We start from the raw sequence: 13,338 nt of genomic DNA, 5'->3' as shown, positions 1-13,338 counted from the left end.
TCCAGATACTTTCCAGGGTCAGTAGCACATTATTTGGGTGGGTAGAAGAGACATACTTCTGGAGTTATTGCCACTTCAGAGGAAAATGACAGCTGTAGGCTTTTCTTTTTTTTAAAAAAAAAGCATGATGCAAAATATGCCATAAATGGTCATCTCTGGTGGTATTAGAAAACTAATGTGAAAATGAATTGTAAATGGTAATTCCCCTTCGTGTTCCATTGCTATTATAGTCTGTATATACAAGTATGGTCCAGGAAAGCAGACGAGATTAAAAGGCTGCAAATTCTAAAAAAAAATCTAATAACACAAGTATTGAAAATACACAGCAGTGATGGAGGTCTGTCAGATTAGAGGCTTACCAGCTAAAATGGTGATCTGTCGATATTCTGATGCCGACAGTCCTGGTGTGTATTTCCAGCATTTTCTGTTTGTGCCGCAGGGAAGCAATTCCAGTTCTGCGCCCTTTTGATCTTAAAATACCTCAAACGATGCACTTTTCTCCGCACTACTGAAAGAAGCACGCATGTTGGTGTGGACTGCTGCACCGTTTCAGCTGATGTGCACGTGTCAGGGTCAGTTTCTTTTAAAGGCATAGGAAAATGTAACACTCGTTTTAGCTGATCACTGTGCTATGTGTGCGTTAGGTGCCCAGTTCGATGACAACATCCCACGCCGTTCTGGACATCGTATTGTCAATCCACCTGGTGGCCGCTCCAACATCACAAGCTTAGGGTGACTACGAATAGAAGATTGAGCTGCTGGTGGCTGATGCAAGCAGTTTATTTACCTACAAGGTTATCAGTGTTACGAAAACCAGCTTTCTCTGGTATTTCAGAAAAGAAAAGAAACAAAGTGCGTGTGTGTGTGTTTGTCCTATAGAATGAGCTGAATTATGTGACGTGTTTTTGCTTGGAGTTGACCATCACAGTTGTGTTTCACGCCATTGTCACTTAGCATGGTGCTTCCACTAGCATTGCCCATTCTGACACTGGTTTAGACATGGTCCTTGTAACTTAATAAGGGTTCTTTGCACATTTTAGCTGCTATAGTAAGTTAGTGCATGCCGTTAAGAGATGCAATTTCTGTTTTGTGTAATGAAAAATAAACAAACTCTTTAGGACAGATTGCCAAGAACTGAAGTAATTTATCCAGAATTGTTAGCTAAACGGGTGTGAATTTATGGTACAGTATCTTTTTTTGATCATCAGCAAAAATATAATCGGGAGTAGGAAGGTTGAAAAGTTTATATAAATGTGCAAGGTATGGTTATCTCGGTGGCTTCAGTCTCACCATCACATGGACATTGCATTCAAACACTGAAGGAAGGGTTAGTTATGCAGCTATGATTACCTCACAGCATTAACAGAGAGTGATATTAATGTGACAAAAAATAAATATCTTCTGAAATCATTTCGGAGTTTACATCTTTCACGCTCCTTTTAGTTTGCCGTAAGCTTCACAATTTCTTTAGTCATTTTGCCTTGCTGTAAGCTTGAGAAATGTTTCAGAACAGAAGGCTTAAGAGTAGGTGTTTTAGCAAAAAGAAATGGAGCGGTTTTATTCGAGGTGATGTAAGTTAGTGCAAGAAATGTCCCGGCATTGAACAGTGGTGACTGATAAATATCAGCATGGATTTGAGCCGCCTAACAGTCTTAAGCCGGTCACATTTTTTAACTTTTTGATACTGATTCTTCCTTTGTATTCATATACATTTGTACTTACTATTTCAAACTGAATACTCTGGTGTTGTGACTCTACACTCGAGCCCTAAGGCTGTGAAGTAAATTATGCCTAAAAATTCCATTCTGCTTTTTTTGCTGTTTATTTATCTCAGTACTCGGAAATGCTCATTATAGCGTTTTTTTTAAATAACAATGTCAACAGTTATTTTACTTTTGCCCTCATATATTCTGAAAGATTTCCTCTTTCACTCTTGCCCTGCGGAGGCAGTGACCCATCACTGCAGTGGCTGCTCTTGAGCCAAGTGCCATTCAGTGTATCCTGCAATAGCTCACCTTGTGCGGACTCACAGGTCAGAACTCGTCTTCCCATTCTGTGGTCTACATATTACCACCAATAGGTCAATTTTACTCCTTATTACTGAAGGTTTAAATGTAAATCCAGTAATCTGATTATGCACCAGGTACTAATTATGTAAAATTAATTTCAGTGTCACTCTCTAAAATACAGTGTGTGCTTATTTATAGCTATGATCCCTCATGATCCTAGTCGCTAAAAATGTCCCTGATGATGGATTATTGATATACGTATTTAAAATAATTAATTAGTGCTTGAGGTGCAACATAGATCCTGCAACAAACTTTTCATTTATATATCCTGCTGATGTGTGTCAGCTTGGTTCATTTGGAAGCACTCATTATTGGGATTCAAAACTAGGGATGTGTGCCTTGCTACAGGACCTGAACATATAGTCAGGCTCTCTGGTATCTCGCCTGTTCATAATCTCGTGTCAGATATTAAACGGGCAGGTTGTTCAACTCTGAACCAGCTGAGGTATTTAGACACAGCAAAAGACCATCAACCATGATGACAAGATGAGACTCTTTGGAGCTCCAACACACGGCGAAGCTGACCGGATCTAGTTTGGTGCCCAGTTTGCTACACGGTGAGCTCCTGGTTGTGTTTAAGTATCGAGAAGAAGACAGACACTTCCCCACAGGAAGTGGAAATCAGGAAGGGTCATCCCAACCTGCTCCTACATTTTTGTTAGTAGAGACCAATAAAATAACATTTATAGAATTAAAATCCTGTGAATAGACCCTCCACACAATCTCCCTGCTGCGATGATGAGAGGTGGAGGAGATGACAGTAGGTAACATTAAAAAAAAAGCAGCTTGAAAGTGAATAAATTCAAAACCAATTATATTTGTTTTTAATTTGTATTTTTTACCTAATGGTCATATCAATTAATTTAGCCACTACTGCAAAATATAAATTACCTTTAAACTAAAGCAAGCACACAAATACAGTACTGCCAATTTGTGGTAACTGTTACACAGCTCCATTAAATACCAAGTTCAGCCACACATATAAGTAATGTTAAAATATAATTAGATTCAATCTCCTGTACAAAACCACCAATTCAGAACCAGTAACAAAGGAATTCTTCAATATAAAATTTTAAAATGTGTAATACTAATAGCTCTCGTAGCATTGCTCACATTGAATCCCCTGCCCACCTGAACTGTCTTCCTCATATTCCGGCCCTCTGACATGTTTCTCTCTTTTGTCTGTACCCCTGTCCTGCAAACCCCCCCCCCCCCCCCACCCCCACCAAATTACTCTAATTTGCCAGAATGATCGATCGTTCCTTCTCCAATAGTGCTGTTTGTTTCTTTGCTCTAAACTCCCTCACATCTGTTAATCTTTGATCTCTTCCATCCATCTCTGCTGTAATCACTTGCACCTTCCTCTCTCATTGTCCCCCATCTCAGAGATCGCTCCGTCTCTCTGATGGTTCTCTTTCTTTGCCCAGCCTCTGTGAAGGCATCCATCCATTGTCTTCCCCTGATCTTTTACAGCCATGTATCACTTACTCGCCCTCACCCCATTTCCCTTCGTTCTCTTTCCATTTCCACTGTCTCTACCTTTATCTCTCCCTATGCCTATCTCTCCTATTTGTCCATAGTCCCATCTTTTTCCCTAGTCTGCCTCTGGTTTGCCTCTCTCGCCATCCCTCTCTGCCCTCATGTCTCCCCTTGTGTCTATCTCTACATATTTTCCCTCCTTTCCTTCAGGTTTCTCTCCACACTGACCTTTCTCCACAACCCAGGCCTATATTTGTGACCCTGTGCCTGCTATTTCCGGTCCTACAGGAAGGACAGGCTGGTACTGCTGAAGCAGTTGGTAGTTAAAAAAAATTAAATGGTCACTATAGCTTACATAGGATATGCAGCATAGAAACAGGCCATTTGGCCGAACCAGTTTGCCTGCCTTTATGTTCCACTTGGCTTCCTCCCGTCTTTCCTCATCTAACACAATCAGCATAACTCTCTATTCCCTCCTCCCTCATATGCTTGTCTAGCCTCCCCTTAAAAGCATCTATAATATTCGCTCCAACCACTCCCTGTGGTAGCGAGTTCCACATTCTCACCACTCTCCTGGGTAAAGAAGTTTCTGCTGAATTCCCTATTGGATTTCTTGGTGACTATCTTATATTGATGACCTCTAGTTTTGCTCTTCCCCACAAATGGAAACACTCTCTCTGTGTCTACGCTATTAAAACCTTTTCATAATTTTATAGACCTCTATAGCTGAAGAAAGTGAAAAGCCAAGGAGTCGAGAGCGGGTGATAGAATGGGAAAGCAGCAGGCAGAAGCTGGGCATGGTTTGGGGAGGATGCAACGAAGGGTCGGAGAGGCCATTGAGAGTCGCAGAATGGTAAAGCAATAATAGCAGGTCAGCAGAGCAAGACCACGAGCGGTGACAGAAGGCTGGGAATCCAATGTATAAGAAGGCGGGCAAAGAAAGGAGGGATCCTTTTGCAACGGGGAGCCTTGGGGCCACTTTTTTTTTTTGCAGAAGTGGAGCACTGGCATTCTTCCCTGGACTCGACTCAGCTCGCTGACATTTCTGGCCTCCTTTGATGGGCTGGCACCTGAGGTACATCCCAATGGTGTGGGTGCCTGCCTGGCCCTCGAACTTCGGCTCATAATGTTTTCCTTCACCATTGTTGACAGATAAATAAAGAAGATAAATGCCACAGATACATAATTAATTCTCTGCCTATTATATAAAGAACTAGCTCTACTATACAGTTGATTAGGGAATGGCTATTTATGGCAAATGCCAATAAAAAAAGTTTAATCTTTGCTCTTTTGCATCTTTCCTTCTTCAGCACTAGTTTCTGCAACAATGCTTAGTGTATGTAAGCATAACCTTTTATTACAGCATTTTAAACACAGGACTTTTATTGGAGCATCACTCCAAACTTAAATCACAGTACATTCCTTCCACAAGCTGCTACCTATTTATATGAACAGTTTTTGTTTCTTCAGTATAAACAATTAAGAGGAAGGCAGCCATTGTAACCATTTAGAATATAACATATAAAAACTTCACTTTGAAATTTGCCATTTTTTAAAGGTTTATTTATCATACATCGAACATGTAATGAACAACCCCTTTGATTTCATCCTGACATTTTTATTATAACAGGAAAGTTACCTTATAAAATGTTTAAGAATTAATGGTTACTTTTTCTTTAATGTAACAAATTCTGGTTACTTTTATTGTCATATTAATGGTTTCCTTGTGAACTTTCATTCTCAGTCATTTTCCACTGGTGGGGCGGGGCTTATAAACAGCAGGTCCTGACGTGCTCTGTGAATGGTCAGTCTTGCTGCCAATCTTAAAAATATCTGGATGTTGTAGGCACGGAGGTGGAGCCTGCTATCCTAATTGGTCTCTTCATTGGACAGTGATGGGTCTAGAGCATGAGGCTCCTTGCCTAGGTACAGGTCTATGGAAAACAATGCAAGAGTCATTTCTAACAAAGTGCTGTTGTATAGGACAAGTTGAATAATGATCGAGTAAATTCTGTAATTTTTTAATGTCTTTATTATGTTACAAACTTTATTTCTAGTAGCAACTGCTCAGTAATTCAATTAGTTTGCCTTATTTTATTCGTAGGTGTGGTTGACTGTCTATTTTTTGATTGGTAGTTTTTGAATTTTGTGATTGGTGGTTTTCATTCTTGCTGAATGGTACATTCCTTACCTATTCAGTTGTAATTTATTGTTTTATATGAAATTTGAGTCAGTCAATCAAGTACAAGTGAACAGTAATTTATCTGCATTTATTTTATCTGGAATGCATTGTCCGAAAGGGTGGTGGTAGTGGATTAAATAGTAACTTTCAAAAGTGAAGTGGATATATATACTTAAAGGAAAAATATGCAGAGCTACAGGGAAAGAGCAGGGGAGTGGGACTAATTGGATCGGTCTTTCAAAGAGCCGGCACAGATACGTTGGGCCAAATGGCCTCCTTCTGTGCTGTATGATTCTCTTTAGGCAGGCATGATGTCCAATGTGTGACTGACGAAACACACACATTTTAAATATATACCCTGAGGAATAAGAATGCATGGAAACTACACTTAAACAAATATACAGGAAACTTTGTGATATCCGGCACCGACGGGACAAAGCTGTTGCCGATCTATCAAAACTGCCGGACATACAAAGTTAATGTTGAAGCATACGGAGGTTTTCATCTCCGTATCTGACAACAAACACTGTTGCTTAGCAACAGCTTCTAAACAGTCGGCTGCAGCTGCAAGCGTCTCTAGCTGAAGCTGTTGCTATAGCTACAAACCTTGCAGTGCCTGACTGGGAGAAAAAAAAGCAACGAGAACTAAAAAAACTTATAGAAAACGGCTCCTGATTTTTGCCGTTAGATCGAGTATTCCGGACATATAACCGCCGGATAAACCAAAGTTTCCTGTAAACTATAAAAAGTCCTTTAAAAGCTATTATAATTATATTTTTAATATTTCCTGACAAAATAATAAACACTTTATCCTTTCCACAGGAGGCTAGGGGGAAATATATATTCTAAATCTGAGGGGAATAACATGCTATAGTACAATGACATTACGGTTATCAGTACATGAACTGGTATTTTGTAAGAAGTAACACATATCAGAGGGCAGCAGAAAAAGCACAGCCTAAAATAAACCAATAAAAACAATCTCAAAGTGCAGAAGAAAACATCAAACTTTGTAATTTTACAGCAAGAAATTATTTATACTTTTATACTATCGAAGGTTCACTAGATTGATTCCTGGGATCAGAGGATTGTCCTATGAGGAGAGATTGAGGGGGGAAAAATTGAGTCGCGACCCCGTGGCCGAAATTCATCGCTAGCGCCCCAAGAGAGAAGCGGGGCGCTACTGGAAGCGCCACGCCTCCATCTTGGGGCGCTGCGAGGGAATATCACGGCGCTATGTGCCGCAGTACTGCAGGCCTTCCTCCCCTTGTTAAAGGGGAGGGGCCTTGTGACCCGGGGCCCAGCTGGGCCACCAGGGATTGGGAGTGCCAGCAAAAGAGCTCGGCACTCAGGAGGGCCGGGCTCACGGAGCGCAGCCGGCACTCCGCAGGGTGGGGGAGGTGCTGCTCAGGAGGCCGGGGACGGCAAGGGGGGCAGATGCTGGCAGGCGGCCAGCAACAAAAATGGCCACCCGGCACCTCGCCTTTAATTAGTGCTGCTCCAGCCACAGGTAGACCCTCCTGACCCTGTCGGACATAGCGTCCGGCGGTAAGTCAGGGGGCGCTACTGAAGATCGTGGCCGGGGCGCTAATGGTTGCCGCCGCCGCTAACCTCCCGTTGAATTTCACAGGAGGCATTGGTGGTGCCGCGCCCAGGCTCTAGTTGCTTTGCGCCCCGTTAACGCTCTCTTATGGCGCTAACGGGAGGCACAAAGCAACCAAATTTTTCCCTGAGTAGACTGGGCCGAAACTCTCTGGAGTTTAGAAGAATGAGAGGTAATCTCATTGAAACATATAAGATACTGAGGGGGATTGACAGGGTGGAGGCTGAGAGGTTGTTTCCCCTGGCTGGAGAGTCTAGAACTAGGGGGCATAGTCTCGGGATAAGGGGTCGGCCATTTAAGACTGAGAGAAGGGGGAATTTCTTCACTCAGAGGGTTGTGAATCTTTGGAATTCTTTACCCCAAATGTGGATGCTGAATCGTTGAGTATATTGAAGGCCGAGATAGATAGATATTTGGACTCTAGGGGAATCGAGGGATATGGGGATCGGACGGGAAAGTAAAGTTGAGGTTGAAGATCAGCCATGATCTTACTGAATGGTGGAACAGGCTCAAGGGGCCATAGGGCCTACTCCTGCTCCTAATTCTTATGTAGTAGATTTTAGAAACATTCCTGAAGGGACCCAAGTGCTACCCTGGATGGTGATGGAAATACATTTTTCACTGGCCATTCTCGGCTGTTGCCTTCCAACTCAACAGTAATTGCAGTGAATTGATCTGCACTATAAAAAAATTATATATACCATTTAAATAAATTTTTGTGTTGTTTCTGGTCAGGTTTTTCTCACAGTATACTGTGATTGTCCAGTTACACATTAAATTAAGTCATCAACCGTAATCATTTCATTCTCATTACTCATTCCACTGGTTCAGTTTGTTTTTGGTCCCTGAATATGACTAATTAAATTTTTCAGTCTGAGACTTTAGGGTGAATTTCTGTGGAGGTTCCCTCACTTGTCCATTGTTAACTTCAACGGAATAACTGCAGAAATCCCAGAAACACATTGTAAGCACCACTTACACTGTTTGTCAGGGATTCCACAGCTCTTCTGCTGAACTTGCATATCCACCCCTTTACAATTACATTTAAAATCTGCTTAATTTTATGTATTACCTATACACACATCTTTTATTTGTACCAGTTACTGATACAAAAGTCTATAGATTTGTGACTAAAGCACTAATAACCTCCCAATGAATGTACTTTTTTAGTTATGTTCTTGATCGTATTTGTAGATAGCGTCATATTACTTATTATTTAAATATTTCTTTGTCACTCATATGTAACTATTATGTTATTGTAGAGTAAAGATTCAACACCTACTATGTTAAAATTTAATGTGGCCATGGTCCCTTTAAGGATCCCGGCTTAAAATGCGTCATGAATGACGTCACCAGATCCGCTCCTTCTCATTGGGCCGGGTAACACGTTGGGCAGGCTTAATAGGCCCCATTAAGGTAAGTTCATTTTCTACAGCGGGATGGAGCCAGCAGTGGGGTCACGACCCGCCATGGACACTGGCCGCACCGGACCAGTCAAGGTAAAGAAAATTCGGGCTGTAGTAACATATAGCTTGTAACATACCTCAATGGTCTGACCATTTATTTCTGCTGCTGCTTCTACACGGCATCACTCTCGACTTGGTGTGGAAATAGGGTACTTCTGGGTTTCTTCTTTTTACATGTGCCACTTATAGCTCCTGTTTGGAAATTTCCAAGTGTTTTACATTGAGAATAAACAATAGCTGGGAATGTTTTACAATGCTGTTTCTGAATGTTATCTAAAGTAGAGTGTGCATTTTAACCTTGAACACAGATTTAAATATCTCTTTAAAAATAAGTGGATGTCACATTGCACTTTTTATGGGAAGTAGGAGGAAAGGCTGTTTTAAAAGAGCAGGAGGATTATAGCATTTAATGTAATGATTCATCTGTAAATAAGGACAAGAATGTTTGAAATCAATGGCGAGTCAGAATGATGGGCGTGCGGTGAGAATGAGTTCCGGACGAGTTGAAATTTATGTAGGGTGGAGCTTGGGAGGCTGGGTGTTGGAAAAGTTGAACCTGGAGATGGCAAAGCTTGGCAGGGTGGCGAGGTAATAGTAGAGGAAATTGATGTTCCAGAGGTGGACGTAAGCAGTTCTAACGGTGCACTGAATGTGGTTTGAAAATCAGTTTGGGGTCAAGCAGGATGTAGAGGCTGCACAATATTAGTTTTATCCAAAGAAAGCACCTGGAGCAGGAAATCAAATCAGGGGTTTCTAGTGAGAACCAAACAGGATGGTTTCAGTCACGTTAGTGTTTAGCTAGAGGAAGTTCTGGCTCATCATGACATGATTTTGGACAGGTAGTTAGACACCACAACAACTGTAGTAGAGATGAGGAAATAGCAGCTAGGTCATCAACATACATATGGAAGTTGATCTTAGCTTAATGTCGCTAAGAAGTATAATGTAGATTAAGGAATAGGAGGGGAACAAGGAAGGAACTTTTTGGGAAGTAAAGCCATTGCACGAGATGTGCTAGCTATGTTGGAACAGGTAGGAATGGAGCCACGAAAGGGCAGTGCCACAGAGGTAGACCACAGAGGAGGTTCAGTGGAAGAGGACGGAGTGGTCAAACATGTCAAAAGCTGCAGGGTTCGATAACCCACACAGTCACAATCTCACAGATCAGGGAGATGTCATTACAGTAGACGGGACTGCAGCTAGACTGAAAGAATGGTGGGCAAGACAATTGCAGATTTGTGTTGTATATTCAAGGATATTATGGAGGAAGGGGAAGTTAGAAATGGGATAGTAGTTGAAGAATGGGTGGGCTTTTTAAAAAGCAGGATGATGACAGCAGTTTACTTTCCTCTATATATGGGACAATACACCGCTTTTCAGAGGTGCCACATATATATATATATTGTATATTAATTCATTTAAATGGAATAGGTTGCCAAATAATAAACACATTTTCCTCTCCAGAAAGAGAAGGAAAGGTGCATGGAAGTGTTTGTCTTGGCTTTATACTGTATATACTATGGAGGATGGGACAGCTGCAATTTCCATTTGCTCTTGAATCTCTGCATCTCGTTAAAGTGTTAGGCGCAACTCAAAGCAGCCCTTGAACTCTCGAGTTTTTATCAGCAAGCAAGCATGCATGCATTTATATAGCGCCTTTCACGACTGCCGGACATCTCAAAGCACTTTACAACCAATGAAGTACTTTTGAAGTGGAGTCACTGTTGTAATGTAGGAAATTTGTTTAAATACCTACCTGAAAGGAATTTCTTCTCCAAGGCCTTCCAATCTGCTAAGGAGACTCTGGCTAAAGCAGCAAGTTGTGACATGAATGTTTGTTCTGCCATCTAAATGGTAAAGTTAGAAAGGAAAGAAATACTTTACTAAAGGATTACATTTTGGTCATTTTCTATGTGAAATCAGTCAGATCTTTCCCAGAACTCCATGTTTGAATCCCTCCAATCAGGGATCTGCTCCTGCCACAGTACCAAAACGGCTCTCATCAAAGTCATAAATGACATCCTTTGTGACTGTGAAAAAAGAGAAATTATCCCTCCTTGACCTGTCTGCAGCCTTTGACATGGTTGACCACTCCATCCTCCGCCAACGCCTCTCCACTGTCATCCAGCTGGGTGGGCCTGCACTCGCCTGGTTCCATTCTTATCTATCTAATCGTAGCCAGAGAATCACCTGCAATGGCTTCTCTTCCCACTCCCACATCATCGCCTCAGGTATCCCCCCCAAGGATCTATCCTTGGTCTCCTCCTGTTTCTCATCTACATACCACTCGGTGCCATCGTCCGAAAACAGTGTGTCAGTTTCCACATGTACGCTGACGACACCCAGCTCTACCTCGCCACCTCTTCTCTTGACCCCTCCACGGTCTCTAAATTGTCAGACTGCTTGTCCAACATCCAGTACTGGATGAAGAGAAATTTTCTCCAATTAAATATTTGGAAGACCGAAGCCATTGTCTTCGGTCCCTTCCACTAACTCCGTTCCTTAGCCACCAACTCCATCCCTCTCCCTAACATCTGTCTGAGGCTCAACCAGACTGTTCGCAGCCTTGGTGTTACATTTGACCCTGAAATGAGCTTCTGACCATGTATCCTCGTCATAACTAAAATGGCCTATTTCCACCTCCGTAACATCACCCGTCTCCGACCCTGCCTCAGCTCATCTGCTGCTGAAGCCCTCATCCATGCCTTTGTTACCTCTAGACTTGACTATTCCAATGCACTCCTGGCTGGCCTCCCACATTCTATCCTACGTAAACTTGAGGTCATCCAAAACACGGCTGCCCGTGTCCTAACTCGCACCAAGTCCCTTTCACTCATCACCCCTGTGCTCGCTGAGCTACATTGGCTCCTGGTTAAGCAACACCGAGATTTTAAAATTCTCATCCTTGTTTTCAAATCCTTCCATAGCCTAACCGTTCCCTATCTCTGTAATCTCCTCCAGCCCACGCCCCCCCATCACCCCCCAGATATCTGCGCTCCTCTTGAGCATCCTGATTTTAATCGCTCAACCATTGGTGGCCGTGCCTTCAGCTGCCTAGGCCCTAAGCTCTGGAATTCTCTCCACAAACCTCTCTACCTCTCTTTCGTCCTTAAAACCTAGCTTTTGATCATCTGTCCTAAATTCTCCTTATGTGGCTCGGTGTCAAATTTTTTTGTCTTCTAATACTCCTGTGAAGCGCCTTGGGACGTTTTACTACATTAAAGGTGCTATCTAAATACAAGTTGTTGTTGAATTTAAAACCACCACTAATTTGGCCTCCTCCGCCTGGCTGAACTTGTTCTCACATTGAACAACTTCTCCTTTGACTCCACTCACTTCCTCCAAATCAAAGGTGTTGCTATGGGAACCTGCATGGGTCCTAGTTATGTCTGCCTTTTCGTGGGATATGTGGAACACTCTTTGTTCCAGTCCTACTCAGGTTCCCTCCCTCACCTTTTTTTCCGGTACATTGATGACTGTATCGGTGCCATTTCCTGCTCTCGCCCTGAACTAGATAATTTCATTCACTTTGCTTCCAATTTCCACCCTTCCCTCACCTTCACATGGTCCATCTCCGACTCTCCCCTTCCCTTCCTCGACTTCTCCGTCTCCGTCTCTGGGGATAGGTTATGGACCAACATTCACTACAAGCCCACTGACTCCCACAGCTACCTGGACTACACTTCCTCCCACCCCGCCTCCTGTAAGGACTCTATTCCATTCTCCCAGTTTCTCCGTCTCCGCCGCATCTGCTCTGACGATGCCACCTTCCATACCAGTGCTTCTTACATGTCTTCCTTTTTCCTCAACCGAGGATTCCTCTCTACAGTGGTTGACACGGCGCTTGACTGTGTCCGTTCTATCTCCCGCACTTCTGCCCTCACCCCTGCCCCTCCCTCCCAGAACCACAAGAGTTCCCCTTGCCCTCACCTTTCACCCCACCAGCCTCCACAATCAATGGATCATCCTCCGCCATTTCCGCCACCTCCAGCGTGATCCCACTACCAAACGTATCTTCCCCTCACCTCCCCTTTCAGCATTCCGTAGGGACCGCTCCCTCCGCGACACCCTAGTCCACTCCTCTATCACCCCCAACACCCCTTCCCCTGGCACCTTCCCGTGCAAGCGCAGGAGATGCAACATATGCCCTTATACCTCCCCCCTTCCCACTGTCCAGGGCCCCAAACACCCCTTCCAGGTGAAACAGCGATTTACTTGTACTACTTGCAATTTAGTATACTGTATTCGCTGCTCACGATGTGGTCTCCTCTACACTAGGGAGAACAAACGCAGATTGGGTGACCGCTTTGCGGAACACCTCCGTTCAGTCCGTAAGGGGGACCCCGAGCTTCCAGTCGCCTGTCACTTTAATTCACCGCTCCACTCCCACTCAGACCTCACCATCCTCGGCCTCTTGCATTGTTCCACGGAATCTCAGCGTAAGCTCGAGGAACTGCACCTCATCTTTAGATTAGGCACTTTACAGCCTTCCGGACTCAAAATAGAGTTCAACAATTTCAGATCATAACCTCGGCCCCA

At 43.2% G+C, this 13,338-nt stretch overlaps 2 protein-coding genes across 6 annotated transcripts in view; one reads left to right on the top strand and one right to left on the bottom strand.

The window, feature by feature from the left end:
* Positions 1 to 1,122, top strand: part of LOC147122626 (dihydropyrimidinase-related protein 1-like) — a 64,044-nt gene extending 62,922 nt beyond the window's left edge. For all 3 annotated transcript variants that reach the window (XM_086007945.1, XM_086007962.1, XM_086007955.1), the window contains exon 14: positions 645 to 1,122. In XM_086007945.1, coding sequence (XP_085864071.1) covers positions 645 to 736 — 92 coding nt within the window. In that variant the 3' untranslated portion in view covers positions 737 to 1,122. The remainder of the gene's footprint in view (positions 1 to 644) is intronic.
* Positions 1,123 to 2,866: 1,744 nt separating this feature from the next.
* evc (EvC ciliary complex subunit 1) overlaps positions 2,867 to 13,338 on the bottom strand; it is a 61,217-nt gene continuing 50,745 nt past the window's right edge. For 2 of the 3 annotated variants that reach the window (XM_086007912.1, XM_086007931.1), the window contains 3 exons: positions 10,556 to 10,646; positions 8,877 to 8,991; positions 4,880 to 5,482 (listed from right to left, as the gene is read on the bottom strand). In XM_086007912.1, coding sequence (XP_085864038.1) covers positions 8,912 to 8,991; positions 10,556 to 10,646 — 171 coding nt within the window. In that variant the 3' untranslated portion in view covers positions 4,880 to 5,482; positions 8,877 to 8,911. Of the gene's footprint in view, positions 4,683 to 4,879; positions 5,483 to 8,876; positions 8,992 to 10,555; positions 10,647 to 13,338 lie in introns of those variants that run through there. The other variant, XM_086007921.1, reaches the window with a different exon arrangement.

This window comes from Somniosus microcephalus, chromosome 2, assembly GCF_052327205.1.
Source record: "Somniosus microcephalus isolate GS21.2 chromosome 2, FLI_Smic_1.0, whole genome shotgun sequence".
Classification (NCBI taxonomy): domain Eukaryota; kingdom Metazoa; phylum Chordata; class Chondrichthyes; order Squaliformes; family Somniosidae; genus Somniosus; species Somniosus microcephalus.
Note: the sequence above shows the minus strand (reverse complement) of the source record. Positions and strands in the feature narration are given on the sequence as shown.